The sequence below is a fragment of the Spea bombifrons genome, chromosome 7, assembly GCF_027358695.1.
Source record: "Spea bombifrons isolate aSpeBom1 chromosome 7, aSpeBom1.2.pri, whole genome shotgun sequence".
Classification (NCBI taxonomy): Eukaryota; Metazoa; Chordata; class Amphibia; order Anura; family Pelobatidae; genus Spea; species Spea bombifrons.
This window is the reverse complement of record NC_071093.1, coordinates 17,499,371-17,525,101: the sequence shown is the minus strand read 5'-3', so window position 1 is coordinate 17,525,101 and position 25,731 is coordinate 17,499,371. Positions and strand designations below refer to the sequence as shown.

The window sequence follows — 25,731 nt, the reverse complement described above, 5'->3', positions numbered from 1 at the left end:
CTTACCTTGCAGCCACTGTGTGTCTTTTGTCCTGTGATTGCTGTAGCATGTTGAAAGAGTGATAGATAAATGTAATGACCTCCTAGCTGAATTTTAGTGTGTGTTAATATAAGTGGCTGTGTCTTTGTGTGTGTCCGGTTGTGATTTAGTGAGTGTCTAGGAGGGTATGTGTTAGCCTGAGTATGTAAGTGTTTCTGTGTATGTTTACGGTGGGCATGGTTTTAGGGGCAGCATTTTATCCTTGGACCCAGGCAGCACAATGTCTTGGGCTGGCCCTGAACGCAACACCTATATTTTTTTTCAGGACAAGTTAAGCTTTTCATAGATATTATGCCGTATTCATTTACAATGTAATGTTAAAATACAAAACAAATTCCTGAACCAAATGGTAAAACCAACAAAAAAGAATTCATTTCCTTATACAATAGTTTTACATGTATATTGCACATGCAATCCATTTAGGTTACAGCAGGTTATATCACAGGGTATGCATAAGGAGGGGTTACATTTTAGAAGGAAAATACATAATATAAAATGATATAAAAATATAATATAAAATAATATATAATAATAATCGAAAATAATATTATATATGGTAAAATATATGTAGAAAATGCAAATGTTACAAAATATTTCACATATGTTCCTCTTCAACTATTATCACTCATTATCATTAAAAGGGTGGTGGTACTTGAAGTCCACAAATGTTCTTCAGCCCATTGTTTATTAAAAAAATAGTTAAATCCATATGTGTATATTTTAATTAAATTATTGTTTTTTAATTTATGGAGGGTGGTACAGTGCACCTTTGCCAATTACTTATCCCTTTGTGTTTCCAGGGATAAGACGTTTTTCCAGAATGTTATACATGACTTGTCCTGATAGCATGCAGGCATATTGTTTGATTCACAGAGAATCTGCTGACCAGACAATCACCAATCAACAGCTTTCTTTCTTCTCCAGACAGACTCTCAGTGTATCCATTGGGCTGCCCAGGATTTACAGTTGTGTAAAAAAGAAAGTACAACTTCTTTAAATTTTATGGTTTTACATATCAGGACATAACAATCATCTGTTCCTCAGCAGGTTTAAAAATAGGTAAATACAACCTCAGATGAACAACAACATATGACATATTATACTGTGTCATAACTTATTCAACACAGATAGAAGGCCACCATATGTACATGCAATTGTGGCTTTGAGTTCAGTTTGTATGCCACATATTGTCTACATAGCTGGCACTTTAGAGGTTAATACAAGATCTTGATTCTACTAAATCTAGTGAATACAATGCAGAGAGTGAAATTGTAAGTCTACAAAAAAACAACAGCCCTTTTTTTAAGTAATGAATAATAAAAAGGTTATCTGACATCATTTATTCGCTTCAAGTCCAGCTATTTGAGCTTCATTTAAAAGAAACTTTGTAAGGATGCAGAACCATTTTATGTTGGAAAGAAACATATGAAAGAGGAGGGTTTGGTGCTAAGTTTAATTTGTCTTTCTGAAGTCTGAAAAGAGGAAAATTAGGGTTACGAAATACATCTGTTAAAAAACTAATCTGAATAAGCTAGACAGACAACTTTGAAGCTCATCTTTGACTTTTAATTGGCACACTTTCATTTTGTGGTTTTATAATCTAAGATCTATTTATGCAGTTTTATAATTTTACCTTTATAGGACAGGAAGGGTATATTGAGGACTAAATCTAGAATAAATAATATCTCTAATAATCTAATCATTCATATTTCAGTTAATATATTGCAAAACCCCTAAAGACAGCTTAATTACAAAATCATTACAAAATCGTTATTACAACATTTGAATAAACCAAAATATTTATATTTTCAGCAAAATAAATATACCAATACAAAACATTTTATAGGACAATTAAACTATATATATATTATATAAATTAAGTCTGCCAGGAATACTCCAATACAACTTGTCCCCCTAATATCCCCTGCTCTGGCTCCATGCAATAACTGGATACTCAAAAGTAAAAGATCATTCAGATTCCCACATTGTTCTCAGTTCACATACTTGATGAATCATGAGGTAAACAGTAAATGCAATAAGATAATGTTTCAATACAATTTTTTTTTCTTTAAAGAATGTTAGGTTATTTAATGTTTCCATACAAAAAAATGTATTTAAAGAATGTTAGGTTATTTCCACAGCTGATGCTTGGTACAGGGTATAGTTTATGTTGTTTTGATGTCTCTTTATCCCTGTATTATATGAATATACTTTTTTTGCTTTTGCAGTAAATAATGTGTCCAAAGATATCTGTGCATTCTAAATAAAATAATGTAATTGTATTGACGTGTCAAATATCTAAATCAGTGGGATATAATTAAGCGTAGGAGTAGGATAGTGGCTTCCATTTTTTGCTCTTAGTAGAAGTTTGTTTCTATTGATTACAATGGAGCTTTTTGTGACCGCAATTATGGTAGTAGTCCGGATGTTGAATTGCAAACCATATATTTTCAACTACTTTAACACTAATTGAGGTTTAGATGGGTAATGAAGTCCCTTACCTCCATATGCTGTACAAGCAAATTCTATTGATTTCCCTACTTGTTTTTTTAACAAAAAAATAAGGCATAATCCATTGCATTACAAGTGTCTAAAATAACACAATGATGGGTAGATTTCCAATGATTACAGATATTTGTGTTTTCAGAACGTCTTCAGTTTAAGCACTCTGGAGGTAGGTTCTTTAGCACTGGAATACATTAAATACGAACCAGTGCTGGTATTGAAAGCCTCCCAGTCTCGGCAGCCATAGGTGGGAAGATAGTGGGCAGCCACAAATCCCTCATATCCTTGCCACCTGTGAAATAAATAAAACACAAAAACTGACACATTCTACTCAATGTTATGATGTACAGCTGGCTGCGTAGTGCATCAAGAATATTGTAATGATAAAAAGGTGTTACAAATGACATAAGCATCATAAGCAGCTGGAGTATAGTCCGAAATGAAGAGGAGAATAGAACTGGGTTAACATTAATTCCTATCATGTTGGCTCTTATTGCACCACTAAAAGTGGTATTGCATGAGTATTATCTGTCATATAAATATCACACCCTTTATGAATAAATTGTATTTACAGTACCTGTATATAACACTGTTGACAGAGAATGAGCTGCCATCAAAGGAATTTGCCACAACCAAGAAGTAGTCCTCGCCAACTGTGAAGAATTCCCAGTCCACTGCACTAATAAAAAAAAACGAAAGAAAGACATACAGAAGAAAAGGGTGTAAACATTGGGTAAGACTTGGAGGAAGCAAAGTCATATAGACTGACTGTGAGCTATCGAAAGACAGGTAACTATCTTGATGGGTGACTTCCTTAGACAGACTGAAGGAAAGAGAATAGTTTAAGATTGAAGAACAATAGATAAATGCAGTTATCTACAGTCCCAACTGACATTTTCAAATTGCAGGCGAGGTTATGCATGTTTTTTGTGTCATTAGTGAAATTCCAAGTTGGACTTTTCTCCAATACTGTAACATCCAAGAAAGTTTGCTAAGTATAGTCGTATATTGCTAAGAGCCACATCTCTGCTCTATATTATACAGCTCATGGAGAAATATGTTATTCTATTCACACCACAGCTATATAATAACACCTGAAATAAGGTATCCCCGAGAAAAGCACACACCCACATATGCACACATATCAGCAATCTGCAAACATATCGGCAATACACAGATCGATTTCTGATTACTGGTGTTTAGATGTGAAAGATAAAATTGGTTTTGCTTTCAGTTTTTTTGGGCAACATAGTCTATGCAATTGTTATTGCACACTACTTGGGCAAGTACATGGACAGCAGGGGGAACTCCATTTTTTGTATTACTGGCATCAGGTAAACAAAAAAATGGCTCATTATTAATCACCCAACCAGATACTCTGACTTATTAAAATAAAGGATCAGCTCAGTATGGTATTTGAGTAAGGAAAGTCATCAAAAATATAGAAAAGCAGACTGTATGTATAAATATATATTTAAATGGGGAAGTAAGCACGGCAAGTAACAAAACTGTTCTCCACACACTGCAAAATAAGGCAAAGAAATGAGTTTCACAAAAGAAACATATAATGAAGAACAATGCAGATTAACATACGAGGAGGAACTAAAAACTGAACAAGACTGTTCTCCACATACTACAAAATAAGGCAAAGAAATTAGTTTCACAAAAGAAACATACAATGGAGAACAAAGCAGATTAACATATGAGGAGGAACTAATACTATAGTAACTCCAGAACCAAAGCTTTACATATACTATATGTAACGATTATAGAGTTTCTTGCTCTACTTAAAACTTATCTTCAAAAGAAGTCAGCTATTTTTAAAGTTGGTGATAATTTAACAGTAAGATGTTGATGATGATGATATAAAGAGATAAACCCTTGTTCCATTTATACTACTTATAACCTTTAAAACCTGCATGAACCATTATTCCGAAAGAAGGCTTTTAAAGCCATTTCCCTAATGGTTACGATTGAAGAAATTGCTATCTATCTGATGAACAAATAACCACTCTCTTTGGGATCCTAATGGTTTGCTGATCAAAAGCTGAGAATCTACGATGGAATGCTTAATTGAATTAGTTCACATAGTTCACAAGCTAATGCTACTTCAATAGCTCTGAGCATCATTATATTATTGATATTCATTTACAACTATGATGTTCCAAAACTAATTTACACATAAACATTTCTCCAGGATGCTTCACTATTTTCAGAGTTAGAGGCAGAGCTCTTTCAGATGAATACCTGTAAGTGAGGATATCCTGGAACTTCACAAACAACTGTCCAGTGATGTTTAGCTCGTAAATTGTTGAATTGATGACATACAAATTTTTGAGCTCCTGTGTCCCTACATCGTAACTGTGACTGTTGGCAACAGCAAGAAAAAAACGGCCCTGAATTCGGAAAAACTCCCAGTCAGAAGCGCCAAATGTCTAAAATAAAAAGAGAAAGTAATGATTTTACAGCATCAAAAATGGCAGAAACTGTTCAGTTCTAGTCTAATGGCATTACAACCTATTTCACATGACTCCACATCGGTATTATCCTTTACTTATATGATGTAAACAAATTCTGCAGTGATAAGATACAGTACAAAAAATGAGGTTTGGACACTCAATCTGACAGCACAGCAATACTGGGGTTTATAAAACTGAAATGTTATGGGTAGAGAGTGATTAAGATTTGACTGTGTGCTAATGAGCTGTCTTATTGACAAGGCCAATAAAAGGTTATTACACAACTAAGGAGGGTAAACCACAACATTAGACAGCCTGGCCATAGGAAGGGTAAACAGGTTTGCCATGTGAACTGGCTTAAGCCCTAGAAGGATAGGGAAAGATGTTTTTCTGTAGACAGATCCCCAGTTCCAGAGGTTAGAATTTTTGCTGATCTTACCCCTGGACAACAGAAGGACGCTAAAGAAATTATATAAATAAATAGGTCTTCTCAATTATACCTGGAAGAACTAGAGAAATCTGCCATGATATAATCACAGAACCAGGAGTAATGGTAAAATTAAAGGCCTATAGTATTCCTGAGGCAACAAGGGAAGCAATATAAATGGAAGTAATGAAAATGTTAAGAGCTAGGAGTTATCGAGGAGTCACATAGCCAATGGTCTATCTCCATAGTCTTAGTACCGCAACCAGATGGGTTGGTTTTTGAAATTATTTTTTGAAGTTTTTGAAATTATTTTAGAAAATGTAATGAACATGCTAATTGTGTTTCAACCTACATATTAAGTAGCACCTGTTTGGTATAAGTGTTTAATTATAGCGGGGAAAACTGGAATTATTTAACCAGGCAGCGTCATTGCCCCTAATAACCAGTTATCTATAGTGGGAGAAAAATATTTGCATTTCTTCCATATTATTGATTATTACGAAAAGTGTGCACATTGAACCTTTTCTTTTTAATAAACCAGGTCATATAGCATATGTACTGCATGTCCTAACAAGTACACTAATTAATGAGTGATGGTAATTCTGTAAATGCACCATCTTACTAGTTATAGATTTTACTTCTGCATTTAAGAGTTTGGACATCTATTTCTTTACATTTGAAGCAGTTCTTACATTCTCCTCCTGTTGATAGATTCATAGCTTCCACATAAAATTATGTGGGTATTCTATGGTTTAACACTATATAGTAAACATTTGCTTAAGGTAAGGAGTCTGTATTGCTTCTTTATTTGGTAGTGGTTGTGGGAAATATATCCTGCAGGACCAAATTTAGGTCATTACACACCTTAATGATATTTTTTGTGAAAATCAACAGTTAAAGGGGATATCTGACTTGCTCCTATTTTTATAATGATTAATCATATCCCCCCTTTGGTATGATGCAACTACTATAGAGTTTTACTTTAGGAGTAGGGATTGGGATTGAGGTTAGAAGAGTTAGTTAGGCTCACCACAAAATTACAGTGCAGAATCATTGAGTTCCTCCATTTTAATATGTTTTAGAAACTAGAGGTGCTTTTATTAGGAGAAATACAGACCAGGATTCATGATGACCAAGAAATCTATAAATGTACTACCATAATACATCCTCTGTTTAAAGCCTTGGACAGACATTGAGACAACCTGAAATCTCCATATAAAACATATTTTCTACAAGCTTATAAGTACAGTACATTGTAAAGTGTGTTTTCATTACAATGCAGCATCTTATCCCAGCCAATGAATGTTTCCACAGCAACTATAAGTGACCTTGTGACAACACTTCCTGGAAGAAGAATGGTGGAGGTATAAAGTGTATAGAAAAACAGCTGGCATTGAACATATTATAGGCTCCTTAAAATGTGGATGCAACAAGATATCATTTTATAACCTCTCAATACCAAATCTACTATGATAAATGTGTCAAACTGTTGCCATTTTCATGCTCCATTCCACTAAATGAGAATGAAAACCTTTTTATGTCCACCTAATGGAGTTCTAATATTCCATGAATTCCTTGTGTTTAAGTTTATACAATTTTTCCTGTAGATTATAAGGTTGCTACCTATTGTTCAAATATATATAAATATTTAGCTGTGAGAAGATGTCTAAAATTAGAAGGCGGGCAACATTTTAAAATAGTGGTATAAAGCAGTAGGACATCATTCCTCTGACACAAAATGATGCTAGGTACCTGGAGGTACCTTGTTAGTCTTATCAATTAAGGGAATAAATATTGAGGCAAATGGCTAGACAGATGGAATGAAATAAATATATAAGATACTGTAGCTTTAATCGTATCCCTAAAACAACTGTAGAAATGGGAACAGTTGGAAAGTGATACTTACTGTTATGGACTGGAACAGTCTGAAGGCACCTCCTAACCAAACGTAGATATGGGAATTGATATTGGTTGATGTGCCATTAAAAGTGTTTGCAACAACAAGGAACGGATAGGGTCCTATAATGAAGAATTCCCAGTCATAGGCTCCAGAGGTAGGTATGGTCTGGTTAATCTCAAAAAGTCCACTGACTGCATTCCACTTATAAATAACACTGTTAATGTTGTGGTTATTGTCTGGAACAATAAAATGTGTAGTAATTAACAAATACTTATCAAAGCGTCATTTACAAGCATGTAGAATGTTATTTGAACAGCATACTAACCTCCAAAGTCTCAATTAAACTGCCATTTCTATGTCATGAATATATTTTACAGTATTTTTTCATTGCAATGTGTTTTCAATGTGTTCTTTCCAATTTTCCACTTGTATACATTGTTCTAAATTACAACACAGTTAGACTCACTGGTACACTTCATAGTAATTTTGTATAGATTGTACATTTACTGACTAACTAAATTGTATTAGATTGCAAGCTTTCATGACTACATTAATTTTTAGATTAAAAATCTAAAAACCATAAAATCTAATGCAATTCATTTACCCTTCAAATGTATTTTCTTTATCCGATTTTAACTTTTTCTTTCCATAGCTTTCATGGTACAATTCTGTACCTCTATGGGATCTATGTTTACCATAACAATTGGTTGAGGTAGCTGTTTAATGAATGTGTATTGTGAGGGTATATCTGGTTGGTTGTTTTTTTTCTTTTTATTAAAAGGTAAAGTTGAAACAATTAAAGGCATGATTTTTAAACGCGGTTTCTAAAGTTGACATCAGTACTAATAAATAAACTTCTCAATTGGTGCACTAGTAAGACTTAAGTCATAAGTTAATAAACCATGTTAGGCAGGCAGAGTATTAGCAGCAAGTTGAGAGGTACCATGCAGCTAATAGGACTTCTGTACCCATTATAAATTGCTGCAGAATATGATGGTGTTACAGAAATTACCGGTAATAATACTTATGCAGTTGGTCTTTCTAACATAATGTCAGATTCATATCTGAAAATTGCAAAACGTAACCATGTCAAATTCACAATTCTCCATACTTATTTTAATATATGAGAATCAATGGTCTGGTGGTATTATGTTAATCTTACTAATGGATTTTACATACACGTTAACATTAAAGCTTGGAGGGGTTTTATCTCTGAAGAAAATGATTACGAAAAAACGTACATACTTTTAAAATAAAGTTTACATAATCCTTATTTAGGAAATGTAACCCCTTCGGGACTGGATCTTTTTCATACCCTAAGGACCAGAGGGTATTTTTTTTTGCCTTTTTACCATATGCTTGTTAAACCATGATTTCCTTTTCCATATTTGATAAACTCACACAAATTATACATAATTTTGTTTAGAAGAAATGGGGACTTCTTTTAAAATCATAGAAATACATAAAATATATTAATTCTTAGTGATAATAGATTAAAAAAAAACTATACTGAAATATTTTTTTTTTTGCAATTTTACTCATTGCAATGCTTATGAGCAATCAGGGGTCCCAGCATGGTCTAGACTAGTGCTCCTCAAAGCACACCTAACAGTCCAGGATTTAGGTATTACATTTTTTTTTTACGGCAGTGCCTTGGCAAGCTGTTTTGATAAGGCCATTCATAACCTGGCGCTGATGCACGGCCTGATGTCTGGTAGCAGACTAGATACTTTACTTTTGCATTATGGGTCATTTATTTATTAACTAATTAATATCGATACTTAGTTTTGTTCCATATATATGTTACATATATTTCTTCCATTCCGTTGGTTATAGGGATTTATATTGTGCTTTTTTTAATCCTTTGAGTGTCTTATAGCAATGTAGCCCTGAGCCAAACGCACATTTGTCATGCCAGTGTTTAGTGATTTATTTCATACATATTAGGGAAATTTTACTCATCATTGTTTTATTCATTTATTTGTAACTTTATGAATTCGTTATATACCGTATTGGCTCGGATATAGGCCGCTCCCGTATATAGGCCGCACCCTAAAAGTTTGGTGCTTTTTTAAAGAAAAAGTTTTTTTCTTTAAAAAAAGCACCAAAAAACATGCTGCCACTCTGTCCTCTCCCCCCCCCGAGATATGCTGCCACTCTGTCCTCTCCCCCCCAGATATGCTGCCACTCTGTCCTCCCCCCCGAGATATGCTGCCGCCACTCTGTCCTCTCCCCCCCCGAGATATGCTGCCACTCTGTCCTCTCCCCCCCCGAGATATGCTGCCACTCTGTCCTCCCCCCCCGAGATATGCTGCCACTCTGCCCCCCCTCCCAACTTACCAGAGCAGACTCCCGGGTGTCTTGCGGGGCCGGAGGGGGACATCTATGCACATCGTGTATACAACTCCCGGTGCCAGCACTCAGCGGAAGTGCCGGCACCGGAAGTTGTATACGCGTATTGCGTAGATGTCTTCCGCCGGCCCTGCAAGACACCCGGGAGTCTGCTCTGGTAAGTCGGGGGGGGTGTGTGTAAAATGCATCGTGCGGACGTTCGGACGATGCGCTTAGACAACCTCCCGTGCCGGCACTCCCCCCGTGGGAAGTGCTGGCAGGGGAGGCTGTCTGAGCGTATCAGACAGTAGGATACAGGTCCCCTGCACCGCTGCGGGGGATCTGTATCCTAACCCCGCTGCCTGCCCGGCGCCCGGGACTGCATGTCCCGGGCGTCTGGCGCTAGACCCCGAATATAGGCCGCACCCCCACTTTAAAGACTTAAAGTGGGGGAAAAAAGTGCGGCCTATATTCGGGCCAATACGGTATATTTAATTTATATTATATAATTTATATATCAGGGTTTTGCGATTTGCCCTTTCTTTCCTCTTTAGTTTTCTCATCTAGTTGAACGGGTTATCCCTATATTCATTATTTTGTTTATTATTTAGCACCTCTTTCATTTTTGTACTAATGGGCTTTTAGACGTAACTTCTGATGACAAACCGGTATGTCAATATGGTCGCATAGAGCTTAATTACAAAAAAACTATCTGTTGGAAATGAGGATTTGAAAGGGAGCATGAACATTGATAACAGATGTACTATTGACAACCTATTCTGCCCACCAGGACAGACAAAAGGCACTTCCCAGGAAGTGATCATCTATATGTAAATTTGTTGGATATTTTATCTCTTAACGTATAATTGTAAAAACAAGTGAGGTTTTCCTAATTGTTTTCCTAAAAATAGAAAATGGATCTAATACCTTCTCGGTGGTTAGCAACAACAAGGAAAGTGTCTCCGTCTATGTGGAAAGCCTCCCAATCACGAGCACTGTATGTTCTTATCTTCTGATACTGTAAAAACTTCATCTTCTTGGGATTCCATTTGTAAATGACTGAAAACTCTTCCCCTTTATCATTCCTCTCAAAATTGGCTAAAGCTAAGAAAATCTGAAAGCAAGAACAAACATGTAACTGTACAAAATGCAGGACTACGAAGAAGACCATGGATCTAGACCGGGTTTAAATAAAAAAATTAAAGTGTTAAGAATGGAACATTCTGTTGGTTTCCATTGTGACTGCTCCACATTTAAAACTTTGCAATATACATCATGCTGTGCCTCCCCCAACCGAAATGCCATCTTTTTTTGTGGGAGATGGGGAGAGAGGGTATATAGTGAGAGGGAGGGTAGATGAGTGAGAGAATGAATGAATTAATGAGTGGATGCATTGTGTGCATGAGTGAGAATAAATTAATTAATGTGTGTATTAATTGTGTGAATGAGTGAAAGAATTAATGAATTTGTGAGAATGCATTAATGAATATGTGTAAATAATTTGTGCAATTGTGTGAATTAGTGAGTCACTGTAAAAGTGGTTGTGTGTTTCAAAGGTGTACAATCGATTTGTAGAAAGGCAAAGTTGACACAAGTAGGGTGTTTAAGCCTTGGGGACAAAGATGGCACAGGTAGCATATTTATAGGACAAAGATGGCACAGGGCGGGCTTTTTGGGGACAAAGATGGAGTACGCTGGGCTGTTTGGCGACAAAGTTGACTCATGCTGGGCTGTTTGGGGACAAAGATAGCACGTCCTATGTGTATAATTTGGGTGCTGGTCAGGTTCTATGTGGGCAGTATGAATGCCAGCCTGGCCTTTGGGGTGTGCAACCTGTGATCTATGCCTGTAATTTGGTGGGTTTTATCTATCCCTTTAATGCTGAGTTTTTATGTGAATTCCAATTGATCTATACCTGCAAAGCTGGGTTTTTGTGTTATTCTGTTAATCTATATCTGCTATGCTATGTTTCCATGCATTATTTATGTATACCTGCAAATACAAGGTTTGTATGTCTTATTCACTTGATCAATACCTGCAATGTTGTTTCCACGTGTTGTTTATTTGATGTATACCTTCAGTGCTGAGTTTACATGTGATTTCCAGTTGATCTATAACTATTATGATTCCATACATTATTTATGTATACATGAAAATACTGAGTTTTTAAGTTTTATTCAGTTGATCTATACCTGCAGTGCTGTTTCAATGTTTTGTTTATTTGATCTATACCTGAACTACTGGGAGTAAGTAAAAGAGAGGTATGGCTTAGTGAATGAGGGGACAAAGGGACTCTGGGGATGAGGGCCTCTCAATGTCACGGTAGGGTCAGAAAGAGGGAAGACTGCACTGACTCTCACAATCTTCCCCTAATCTATGGTCAGTGTGGCAAATATATTTTTGGTGTGGTAGTGGAGGGAGTGATTGCATGCTAAGGAGCCTGGAGCGGGGCCCAAGGAAATGCTTTCCTGGGGTCTAATTCTTTTCAATATAAAATATATTGGTTGCAGGGTCTAATATTAATATATATTGGCAGCAGGGGCTAATATTAATATTGATATATACTGGCATATATATATATATGCCAGTATATATATATATATATATATATGTTTTATAATTGCCCCCCCTACTTTGGTCCCTGTCCCCCCATGTGCCCCCCTAAATATGAAAGCTGGTGATGCCCCTGCTGATGTGATTTTCCAGCTCCTATAGCACAGAGACATAAACACTGTAGCCTTCCACTCCTATTTCAATGACTTTAAAAAACTGTATGCCATTACAAAATTAAACATCTATAGCTCCTTGGAGTTTGACTCGCTTTGTAGCCCTCACTAAGGGTTTAACCATCTAAGCCAATTGCCACCTCATGTTGAATGTCATTATCGACTTAGATCTGCCTTGTCTCCAGGCCTTTGTATTTCCCTTTAAGCTTTAAAAAATCTCACTCGAAAAGTAGATTTCACCTTGCTCTGCTGTTTTAGAAGTAACTCATTGCTTCACCTGGCTGCAGTATGGGCCTCCTCAAAAACATGCACCAGATCATTAACTTACTCAGGATCTGACACTCACACCCAACTTGTCTACATTTACCAATAATATTGGAACACACACCTCCAGCTATCCTTCTTCAGAGTCCCAGGGAACTCTGCTACTGCCCGCGGCTGTATGGAAAAAGTAATATACGCCCTTAGTGAGGTTTTTTTTTATCCCAGCAAGAGCCAGCCAAAAATGGTTAAGGGGGATAACAGGACAAACAGTACAAATCCAAGTGGAGCAATAAAAAAAATATTCTAATGTGTAACTAGGGCAAATAAACCAATAAATACCATAAAACAGCCATTGAATAACAGTGGGTGTATGTAAACTACTACTGTAGGGAAAAGACACCCAATGAAGAAGAGACTGTTCTTTAGACTGTAAACAACATCCCCCATGTTATGTAAAAAGGAAGGGAGACCAATGATGTTATGTAATTGGGGAGACAGGGTGATTGTAGAAGGACCTACCCTGTCTGTATTATTTTAAGGGGACAGAGGCAGTTCAGCTTACCCTTTAATTGTATGTGTCAGCCCGATGCGGTAGTATTCCCAGGGATACCCTAACAAATACTCTCCCCTCCAATTATGCCACACACCCTGTCTGAATGTCATTGCTTCAGTTGCTGATCATGAGTGTTTTAGGTTTAAGAGGCAAAATACATTTCTTTTATTTCTTATGGGATTCATATTAACAGAATGGCACAATCATAAAACTTAATATGGCAACAAAGAAAAAATTTAAATGACCCCTGCTCAAAAGTCTGCTTACCCTTACTTCTTAATATTATGTATTGCCCCTTTAACATCAATGCAGTCATTTGTAATAGTTATCTATGAGGCCCCAAATTCTTGAAGGTGGAATAGCTGCCTATTTGTCATAGCAAAATACCTCCAGGTCATGCAAAGTCTTTGGTCTAGGGCAGCAACTAAAGATTATTTTCATAATGGATTTTTTTTTTTTTTAAATGAATGTAAATGTTTCATTTATTTAAAATAATTTAATAAACAAACAGGATGTTAAAAACAAACAAAGCAGAATATTTTTTTTTTATAAAATGCATTTCTTGTTTTTATTTCTCAACCTGCCCCCCAGTTATGCACATTTGAGCCCAGGTTTGCCACACTGCCTCCCAGATATGCCACTCCACCCTCCCAGATATGCCTTATCCCCTGATACGCCACTCTGTCCTCCCCTGATACGCCACTCTGTCCTCCCCACATATGCCTTATATCCCCAAATATGCCTTATACCCCCTGGTATGCCACTGTGCCCCCTGGTATCCATTATATCCCAGTATCCCAGTTTGTAAGTAAGGGTAGTCCATAAAAAGACCCTTTGATATTACATGGGAAATATCACCATACCGCCCAACTTAAGTTTATGGAATAAACCTGCAAATTATACTAGACCTTAGTCAGCAATTTCCTATCAGTCTCTCTTGTTCTGTCTCACTTGGTCTTCTTTAAAAGCACAATGGTTCATTTGAGTCTACAATTGAATGTAACAAATGTAGAGCTGTGTACATCAAAGGAACTCTTGGCAAGCATAAAGAAGATTTGTGAAAGGTTGATATTCATGCATTAATGTTTTTATTTCCAACCTTAATTACTATGTTACTATGTTACCATCTAATTAAGCTTAACATTTTTTCTCTACAATTACCACCCTCCTTCATAAGAAGGAAAAAATCCTTTTATCTCAACTGAATAAGTTTAAAGAGGAAACTATGTATCCTGAAATCTTGTAAGAAGATTCATTGATAGTGTTACTGAGTAATTATATAAGGAAGAAGATGAGTTGATAAAATACACATTAAATATATCATTAATGTGTTGTTTGTAGAACTAGCCTCTGGCAGAAGTTTTGCTATATAACTGCATTAAAGTATGAATGAGGACTTGATTACTTATTATCAGTGTCCACTGCAGCTCCTGTGATGCATGGGGCTCCACAGTCATTGGGAACTTCCAAAGACTTCTGGAGCTCAAACGGCCATTTTGAACCCAGAACTAATGACATATGGTGCTGATGTCTTCTGTAATGATTAAGGTGTTGTCACTGACACAATGTGTTTATCACCTCATAACCACACAAAAGTACCAATTTCACATCTATATAATAACATGTTACAAGACAGATCCATTTAATCCAAAACAGGATATATACAAGGAAACTGTTTTTTTTTTTTATGAGAGGGGGGCAACATTTTATGTTATACCACGTTTCCAGAGTGATCTTAACCTGTCACCTGTCAAAAATTGATAGTTATTCATCTTCATGAAAATCTAGCGATACATAAAATGTGAATGACTTGCATGAAACAAGAAGGTCCAAAGAAGAGAAATGTGTTATTGTTTAAGAGAGGGCTGCAGTGCAAGGTTGAATTTATATTTATTTTAATGAGAACATCTTCTCTCTCATGCATCCACTAGCCTGATCGAAATGTGTGGCAGGTCACATAAAAAATCACTATGTTATTATGTTTCCAACAGGTCCAGTGTCATATTAAAGCTACCTGCATCTGTCTTTCTGTCACTTGTCACAAATCCTATATTTTCTTCATTCTGAAATTACCTATATTTATATAGGCTACAGGGTTTATAAATAACTCTGTATTAGAAACCCACTTCATATATATACCTTGAAGATGTAATCTTAACTGAGCTGTTACTCTTGGAAGTTAGTGTCCTACTCTATTGCATTTTGCAGTTTTTGTAAGGATAGTATTACTTACATATTAAGTAAAGGAAACTGTTAAAATTGGGTAATCTAATCTATATCTGTGGTGATTACTCTAAATGTAGCTCTTTCTTTTGCTTGAATTTTGCTCAACTCCCCATCTTAGAGAAAGAAAGCCAGTAACACAGCTGTTTTTATAGAAAGTTTCAATATATTCATAGCATGTCCTTGCTTGTACTTCATACAGCCTGGGGTGCTACATAATCACACCAAAATCTTTTCCTCAGTTTTTTACTTTCTGTTCAAACAGCATAAAACAAACAATATAGCAGCTATTCTGTTCTACCATAATATTTGTTAAAAACAGGTTTCCTAGAAAAGATAAGGGGACATCTGCAAAATATTATAAAGCAACATACTTATTAATGAATGTTGACTTACCCATTACACGTGGCTGTTTTCCAAAATCAATTATCTGTATCTGAGACTAGATGTCGAAAAATCCACCTGAGAGTTGGTCCATTTATAAGCACAAATTCATGGTCTGGATAATTTAATGCACGGCACAAAAACTCCAACTTGCAATGCTATCTACTTCTAGATGCAATTTGTCTTTCAAATCACAATCAGCTTGGCAGAGGTTATATCTTTAAACGTACAATCTACAAATTATGGCCAAGCCAGTGTTGACAGGAGCAATGCCTAGCCCAGTACCCAGTACCCCAGGATCCCCCCACCTATTTCTTCTTTTGTTTTATATTTTGAAGGTGGTGATAAACTAGGTACAATGGGAAATTGGGTTGGTTGTAGTTGGTTTGCTTTGTTTTTTTTTTTGCTTTCAGTGTTGTCACAGCAGTGGGTTTTGCCTTGCCAGCCTGGTATTAAGATGAATGGAAGAAGGAGAATGGGAAGTCCAGATATGCCTAACGGGTTGTGTGAGGCTTTGGAACTGTGGAAGTCATTACTTGCTAACAGCATAAGCTGTGGCTGGCATGTCATTTATATTAATATGTGTTAGAATTTTGTTATGTATGCTTGTGAGTTTTTGTAAAGTTTGAATAAATCTGTGGCCATTTCACCTCCAAATGGTTATTGAGTCTTTATATCTGGAGATGTGGGGTGGTTGAGCTATTAGGTGGTTAATGTCTTGTTGGAGCACTTGGGCCTATGTTAGTCATGTGCTAAACAATGCTACCGGGGTGCTGGTAGAGTATTTCAATGCACATTTTCAACTAAATTCTCAACGTGAGTGTATGTGAGTTTAACCTGCCTTGCAGCAAGTTTTTAATCTGAATATTATTGACATACGAGAAAAGATAGTTGTAAAGGCCTACTGCCTACTAGTCAGATGAATATACTTATATATTTTCCCACTTATTTATATTTTAATGTATCATAGATATTCTACTGGCATCCAGCAGATGGAATCTAAATTGCAGAGGTTATCACATACCTCACCACCTGTGTAAAACACTTAAAAGCCTTTCTCTATTTTAAAGTGTGTGGTCAGAATAAACAAACAATGGTACTATTATATCAAAACTGTTATCAATAAACCTATTTGGACAGTAGGTGTAGTGCAGACTTAGACTAGTATAGTTGTTTGTCCCACTCTGGTGGTGGCTTACTCTTTTAGATAACATACATGTACTCGCACATCATTCTATTGTATTACACACCATGGCGTACTATTTAGTTTTATGATAACATAGCTAGTATCATAGTAGTTAACTATATGAAAATTCGACAAAATTGACAATTGGTTCACATTGTTATAGCAATATATAGGCTTATTTCTATATATCACAGGGGGTTCATGTAGTTTTAGTTAAATTTCAGATGAGAAAAAAGGGCGAGGCAGTTATCATGCAAGCACAAAAAACCTCAGCTAAGTTTGGTCAGTCAAGTTAACACTTAGTAATTAATAGTCCCCTCAATTATTAATGTCAAAGGTGGCTATGACAGATATATAAAAAAAATTCCATGATGTGTATGCTGGCAATATTGTTAGATACAGTGATTTTTACCCTTTTTCCTATTGTAAAGTGTTTCCAGGCTTGGGCTTCATTGGTTATAAAGTACTGATGAACTTTAAACTTTCCATCAATCCATCTGTAAAGAACTGATCCAGGCTGATTATTCCTGTTGGCCATCACAGCAAAATGGCCCATGTTTGGGATCAAGAAGATTTCCAGTCCCATAGTCTCAGAGTCAGTGGCCAAATTCTGATATTCCTCCACGTAGTCCAGCCTGTCCTTTCCTTGACAATACAAACACATACACATTACATCTGTAAGATCATGCTTTTTTTATTCCAGTATTCAACTTAGATCATCATATTTTTCCACATTTGCTATCTCAGAAATATATTTTCACGTTTTGCGTTCTATCAGTGCAGAATATTATTCACTATCAATTATATAACAATCCTGTGCTATATATGCTCTTTTATTTTCATTCTCGTACAACCTTAAGTGAATCTCATGCTGTATGTAGCAAGACTTAATTTATCTGGCCTTTTCTGTATGTTAATTTTCTATTGGGTAATTACATTTTTTAGTTTTCCTAAGCAGTTCAAAGGGTGTACAGAAATTCAGTTTAGGAAAATGTGAGGTAAATCATATATAATCACCAATATTGTCTTCTATTAACCAAGACAATTTGCCTTATTGGTTAGCAGGCAGACCTTTTCTGTTTATCTTAACAAATTACTTGTTTTGGTTAACTGATTCACACTATGCATAGTTTTGCAGCAATATGTTGCTACAATAACATCAAGACATCAATTTATATCTGTAAAAAAACGTATACTTTCTTTCTTACGTTGAAGCACTGGGATCCACTTGACCCCATTACAGATGAAGAGACCTTTGAGGGATGTATCTATCCAAAACTGAGACATTTCACTGTCTGTGCAAGGAGGATGTAGGCCCAAAGTTACCTTCATTTCAGCTTCTAAACATAATGAAAAATTAGTACTGTTAGGTCAAGCAGGTTAAGGACAATGGTTAATAGAGTCCTATTTTCAAGTTGTTGTTTTTTTGCAAAGCCAAACTGGCCAGCAGCCACCTGATGATTTAAGTGCAGCCAGCTGCTGGATATGCACAGATGCATGCTTAAGTTTTATATCCAGCTTATGTCCAGCTTCTGGTCGCACACTGCCAGGTAACCACCCCAGGCCTCCTTATTGGAGTACATTTTGAATGTGCATTTTACTGCATACAAATCTGTGCAGGCATTTAGTTATTGGAGATAGAAAATAAGAATTTAACTCACTGACTCATAAATAAGAATAATTGACTAATGTATCTTCTCCTCCAGCTGCCTGCACTGAAAATAGGGAGCATACTTTATTATGCTTCTTGCACACACTCAGAAAAACTCCTATTTTAGTTAGTGGAAGCTGAGCTCCCATTGAAATAAATCAGGGTAGCAGCAGCCAATCACATGTAGTCTGCATTTACAAACATTAGTGAAAAAAAATGGGTCATTCTAAAAAGCTCAGTGAATTCAAGCATGGTACTGCCACCAAAGTCAGTTTGTGAAATGTCATTCCTTCTAGATATTCCACGGTCAACTGTAACCAGTATTATTGGAAAGTGGAGGCATTTAGGAACAGCAGCAACTCAGCCACGAAGCAGAAGACCACGTAAAGTCACACAGAAGTGTCACTTAGTGTTGAGAAGCATGGTGCGTAAAAGTCGCCAATGCTGTGCTGATTCCATAGCTGAAGAGTTCCAAACTTCCACTGGCATTAATATTAGCACAAAAAAAATGTGGGGGGAGCTTATGGAATAAAATATACCAATCCCTCGGTTGTTATGTTAAAACTTCTCTAAAGTATATTTTCTTTTACAAATTAATTATATAATTTAAAGCAAGTGCAATTGTTTGTAAGTAGGAATCCTAGAGATAAATAATTGTTTCTGGAAGATTTCCAGAAGTAATTCACTCTCTAATAGGTAGGGAAAGCATCATATGTGTGTGGAAGTTGCAAGCTAAGCTCACAAGGAAGGAGTTAGCTGTACAACATGGTAGCTCTGAATAAGTGAAAACCTAATTGATAACGTTCTGAAACTGTTATATTTCAGTTCAAGAAAATTGCCTCATTCTGGTTTTTTTTTTGTGTAGACACCCCAGCCCATGTACCAATAAAATAAATGCATTTATATATATTTCCACCCTTGAAATCTGTACTGTTAGCATTGTTAAATCTTTCTTACCAAAATTCTGAATTTATATTTTGAACTGTCCCACTGACCATATGGATACGTGAGATGTGGTCCAGCATTCTGCATTTTCAATGGTAGCTCCTTCAGCACCTCTGGAACTGACAGCTCTGCAAGCCTTGGTCTTGTGTTTGGACATATTGTAGACACTGCATCTGATCCTGGCAGGAGAACAAGCTGTCTCAACAGGCCCTAAAAATAGTAACAGTCATTCCTATATAATTTAGAGGCATACCCTGCTATAAGGACCTTCACTTTAAGAACACTCAAGAATAAAGACATAGTTACAGTGCAACCATACTCCTGTTTATGTACGCTTGTTTCGCGAAAAAGGACACATAACAGCGTGATGTCAGTGTGTTAGCTTGCACGTCTTTTGAGCACTTTGTGCTCGAAATATCTGGATGATTACAGTGCAGTACATGCATAAGTGAAAAAAGGTTGTGTTTCACTTTAAGTGCCTATTTGTTTTACATACATGTTCTGGAGCTATTGTGTACATTAATGCAGGACATGTCTGTGTTCCAGTGCAGCAGCCAAAAACAAGAGCTTGTTAAATCGTTATTTTAAATTTCAAATTTAAAAAAAGGTTTTGAAAGATATAGTCTCAATCTTACATTCTATCCCATTTTTATATCCACTACATTTCCCATTAATCCAAAACCTGTTGTCTGTTGAACATAGGAATAAAAAGGGAGCAGATTTTATATATTTAAACACATGTTGATGCACCTAGATAAAATAATAACTGAATATATTAAGTACTGCCAAATAATAAACAATTATCATTGTATTCATTGCCAATAACTAAATCGTTTAGAAGTACCATCAATTATTAATGGTGTAAAAATCTAATGTGTTAATAGCTGAATATTCCGTGTGTTATTATTTCAGTTATTTCATGTAAACTAACTTATAAAAACAGCTGAAAAATAGCTGTTCATTACCAGTCATATGTAAGTCAGTAAACGGCACAATTTTGTGTAAGATTCATGTAGCGTTTTTTGCTATTGTGTTATATACCGTATTTACTCGAATATAAGACGACCCCGATTATAAGACGACCCCAAAAAAATCGGAATATTAATTTAGGAAAAAAAGAAAAAGCCTGATTATAAGACGACCCTATAGGAAAAAAGTTTTACTAGTAAATATTAATTCATGTAAACTATTTTTTTGTTTTTAATTTACTTTTATTTACCAACCTGCCCCCAGTTATGCACATCTGCCCTCAGGCATGCCTTATACCCTCCTATATGCCACTCTGCCCCATGTTATGCCTTTTAACCCCCTATATGCCACTCTGGCATATAGGGGGTTAAAAGGCATATAATGGGACAGAGTGGCATATAGGGGGACACTTACATACCCAGACACTAATATACCCACCCAGACACTTACCTACCCACTGAGACACTTACCTACCCACTCTGACACTTAGATACCCAGACACTGATATACCAACTGAAGCACTTCACTCACCACGATGCCTCAACAGGCGCTTGCTGCAGCTCCCACAGGATTACGGCATGACGCTGTGTGACCCCGCTAGGCCCCGCCTCCTCCAGAAAATTGAAGAGGTCTACTGGATCCGCTCTGGGATGGCACAGTGCAGCCGGGTCCCGGTCCTGCTTCTGGAGCAATCTCCCCAACCGGCTCTGCTTCCCCGCAGTGGGCGGGCTATCCCGGGAGTAGGAAGGTAAGCGCGTATGCAACCTCGGCTGCTGCCGGCACTTTCGCCGGCACTCAGTGATAGACGCCGGCAGCAGCTGAGGTTACCATACAGGAGGATCCAGGTCCCCTTCAGCAATGCGGGGGATCTTAGTCTAATAGTCAGACCTCATTTGAGGTCTTATTAGAAGACGACCCCGATTACAAGACGAGGGGTATTTTTCAGAGCATTTGCTCTGAAAAAAACCTCGTCTTATAATCGAGAAAATACGGTACTATTACAATGCATGCTAATAAACAGAAAAGGTGTTCTTTAGAATACTTCAAAAAAGCATAAAGCCGCCCAGTATTTAAAATATTTTTAAGAGTTTTGTTGGCAAGCTTGTGTCAAATTAAGGGGCAGACTGACCCATAGGCCACTGGGGCACGGACTGGGAGCCCACAAAATTCAAAGGCCCGTCTGCTAGTGGTGTAGTCAGGGGGGCGGTCTGCCTAGGGTGTGTGTCCCTCCAAAGGGGACTGTACTGCCTGCCACTCGAGGAGCAAGGCACGTTGAGGAGATCATGGATATCATCCTAACAGTCCCAAAATCAATGGAGCGCTAAGCACTGAAGCTGTTCCCACCGAACAGAAGGCAGAACCAGAAGAGAAGATAGCAGTAGAAGGAATAAGAAAGAGAAGCTGCAGGAAAGGAGACAGGGACATGGAAAAGGCAGAAAGCCATTGTGAGAGTGTGAGAAAGCATAAGTGTATATGTTTATATGTGAGAGTGTGATGGGAGTTATGGTGTACCACCATCAGTGGCTGCCTCAGTATATAGTGATGTGACTTATACTGTATAAGAATCAATGTCTGGCTCAGTATATTGTGATGGGAGTAATAATGTACCACAGTCAATGTCTTGCTCAGTATGTAGTGATGGGAGTTGGCTGTATTACGCTCTGTGTTTGGCTCAGTGTATAGTTATGGGAGTTATGCTATACCACCGTGAATCTCTGGCCTATTATATAGTAATGGGAGTTATGCTGTACCACCATTTGTCATTGTCTGGTTCAGTATATTGTGATGGGAGTTATGCTGTACCACTGTCTGTGTCTGCCTCAGTATATTATGATTGGAGGTATGCTGCACCACTATCTGTGTCTGGCTTAGAATATAGCTTATTGTATTGTGATAGGAGTTATGCTGTACCAGTGTGTGTCTGGCTCAGTATATAGTGAACATGAATATAGCTTGGATGAAGTCATTGATCAATTTGCAGAAATTTAAGCTTTAAGGGAGAGGATGTAAATCACTTTGGACCTGTGTTTTTGGTTTCTTTTGTTATGATAGAACACAGTATTATCTGTTCAAAAAAATGTTATTTATTTAAACTTATTTTTTTATTAAGTAAATTTTTCATCTTAAAGTGTGTTGGGGTGCCACATATAGGATCCGTCCAAGTGCCAAATACTCTAGGTATGCCCCTGCCGTCTGCCTCTGTGCTATTTTTTTCCTTTAAAATGTCAGCCCCCCAGGCTGAGGAGCCATCCAAAGACTATTACACCTATCTCGTGGTTTACTTTTATTAAATGGACCTGCTGCGGCCGATTAAATAGACTTCCCTGAGTCTCCTGTGCTCAGGAAAATGTAAACTTTAATGCACATGCCTGCACGCTTTTATGCAGCATGTGGAAGTAGGGAGTCAAAACATTAGCCAGGCCAATATATTGTTCTTCTCCTGTACGTTTTATAGTAAATTATGTTTATAATAGTTGGTGATTTCATATTTCGTAAAAGACCTTTGTGTCAAAATCTTAGTACGCTTTCAATCAGCCTTTGCACTACCTCATTTTAGTTCTTGCTTACAATGATAGTAAATATATTAACTTTTATATTTTTCAGATTGTTTCTGTATTTAAATATTTATGTATTTAAGGTTATTTTTACAATATTGTTCTATTTTTCCATTGCTGGCCATTTTATTTAGTATTATTATATCATATATACTTTATATATTTTAGTGATGTTGTGTAAAACCACAAATTATTTTTACACTGTTTAAATGTTATCTCTCTTTGTTACTACAAATACTGCAAATATAGATATGTGGGGATGAAACCACAAAGGAGGGGCTTAACTAGGAAGAAGTGTGGGGCCCTGGATAATCTCATTCCACCCCTGGTCACGTTAATACAAGCCTTCAATAATCAGACCATGACTGAACACGATTAAAAAGTAGTTATGATAAACATTGAGAATTTAAAGATAATACGGGGGTATTTTTAATGTGATATTATGTGTTATATTTTGCAGACTAGATGAAACAACACTTTTATCGGTTTGTTTCCTTGTGAACTTTATGTAAAACCATACAACTGAATATGTACTTTAATAACTTGTTTACTAAACTAACATATACCCCTAGAATGAGGTTGTTCCCTGATGGTATTTTATACACAAAAACCTTAGTTAAATAGCAACAAAAGTAACATTATAGATGTAGAACTTGGCAGTTTGTAGCAAAACTGCTTATTGAACCCTCCTCTCTCCTTCTCTCTTCTGTTAGTCAGTCTGCCAGAACCATTTAAATTTCACAAAAGAGGAGGCACAAAATAGTGCTACCAGTAGGTTCATGATATTTACTTTTTCACATTTACATTGAATAGGTTTAATTATACTGAACGAAAAACAATTGGAAAAGCGATAGATCCACTTTAAGTGATCAAAGATTTTTCATTAATAAGCAACATTAACATTTTAAGGATTCATTACTAGTTCTTAAAAAAAACAGAATATAGTGTACTTAAGGATTAAAATTACTTTGTCGTTTTGCTACATACTGAGAAAAAGCCCTTCCGACGTCTTCTGCTTCCCACATATATTGAGGAACCACTGGTGTTTAATGATACAGGAAATGGTTTATCCAGGACTCTACACATAAATATAAATACAGTAATAATTATTTGCATTCTTTATAACATAACATAATATCCCACAGTTTTATGCTGTGTGAGGGTAAAATGAACAACTGAATGGTAAGTCTGTCCCTGTACATTGCTATGTATGGTTTCCCTTTAAGCTGTACTAATATAACTGATTGTAATTCTGTCTTTGCTGTAGATATACTGCAGTGCTTATTTTCAAACCAAAAAGGCATCAAGTCTCCTCACTCCTCATTACCTTCTTGCAGGCTCCTAATTCTGTATTTTATTTATATGTATATGACATAAGGCTACTGTAATATACTGTCCCATATAGTTGAAACCTTAATTAAAACAGGGTCTTAATATGAATTTATTATAGTGTTTTTTAGTATTTTGTACTTCAGTGGTAAAATAATACCACTAGCCATGTGTAGTTTTTTACATAGCATTTAATTAGTGCTGAACCCACTTTAGTTCTCACAGACATAACTAAGAACGTTAGCAAATCACACATCATGTCCTATACTTACATTTCAAGAGGAAGACTGCAATCAACTGTGAGAGACAGGGATCTCCCAGACACCGCTAGGACTAATGTATGCCAATGGTTATCAGCCAACAAAACGCCTCTGAATGTGGCTTTGGTCTGCAATCCATGGGAGAGGTCAGGGTTTGAGAACATAAAATGGAGCTTGTTTTCAGAGTATCTGATTCCAAGGAGAAGATGTTTATTACTTTCTGTGATCATGGTGAACAGGTACTCGTTTTTCTGTAAGACGTCATAGTTTGGTGTTAGATACACACAATATAAAGAATCCTGTCTGAGGCAGTATTCCACATGAGTAATATACAGTATAATGTGTGTGTTTGCATGTACTTCTGTTAGGAAACTAACACTACATAGGCAAATAAGTGAAACAGCCTCCCATCAAGTAAATGGTTTGTGCGCATTTAAGCACTCAAATGGTATGCATATTACCCGATCCTGGACACAAGAAAAAAATAAAAAAGTGTATTTAATAGCCAGGCAAATTCACCAACATTAGTATAAGGGTGCAAGTCATTCCAGGACTCTGTTTGTCCCAATATAGTATCTACACCAGAAAAAGGGCACAGTACACATCTTCAATGGAAATACTAATTTATTCCAGTATAAAATTGTGTTGGTGAGACTCAATTCCCTTGCCTGTCTTAGGGTTGCTGTGTCCTTTTTCTGGAAGAAGAAAGTAAGGTGGAGAAGTTAAGCGTTTCTCTGAATGGTCACTCTTCCACATACAAAAACATGGATACGGTAGGCACCCCTTGTATTAGTGATTGTGCTGCCCAGTGTAGGTCCGATGAGGAGGAGAGATAAAGTAATGAAGGAGAAAAGTAAGGACTCTGGGGACTAAGCACTCAAGAAAACACCAAAAATGTGTTCTCAACACATAGTAGAGAATGCAAGGCAACAATGGTAATACAGTATGTTGGTCTGAGAGCTTCAATTAAGGAAAGATCCAAAGAACTATGCAAGATATATTATTGATATCCAAATGTTGACAAG

At 36.6% G+C, this 25,731-nt stretch overlaps 1 protein-coding gene across 1 annotated transcript in view; it reads right to left on the bottom strand.

The window, feature by feature from the left end:
* Window positions 1–2,280: 2,280 nt before the first annotated feature.
* Window positions 2,281–25,731, bottom strand: part of TSPEAR (thrombospondin type laminin G domain and EAR repeats) — a 39,744-nt gene continuing 16,293 nt past the window's right edge. Inside the window, exons 3-12 of the mRNA XM_053470741.1 lie at window positions 24,719–24,957; window positions 24,105–24,195; window positions 19,644–19,803; window positions 18,206–18,337; window positions 17,410–17,642; window positions 10,589–10,775; window positions 7,337–7,566; window positions 4,792–4,979; window positions 3,122–3,223; window positions 2,281–2,836 (exon numbers count right to left, since the gene is read on the bottom strand). Of these exons, the coding sequence (XP_053326716.1) occupies window positions 2,683–2,836; window positions 3,122–3,223; window positions 4,792–4,979; window positions 7,337–7,566; window positions 10,589–10,775; window positions 17,410–17,642; window positions 18,206–18,337; window positions 19,644–19,803; window positions 24,105–24,195; window positions 24,719–24,957 (1,716 nt within the window). The 3' untranslated portion in view covers window positions 2,281–2,682. The remainder of the gene's footprint in view (window positions 2,837–3,121; window positions 3,224–4,791; window positions 4,980–7,336; window positions 7,567–10,588; window positions 10,776–17,409; window positions 17,643–18,205; window positions 18,338–19,643; window positions 19,804–24,104; window positions 24,196–24,718; window positions 24,958–25,731) is intronic.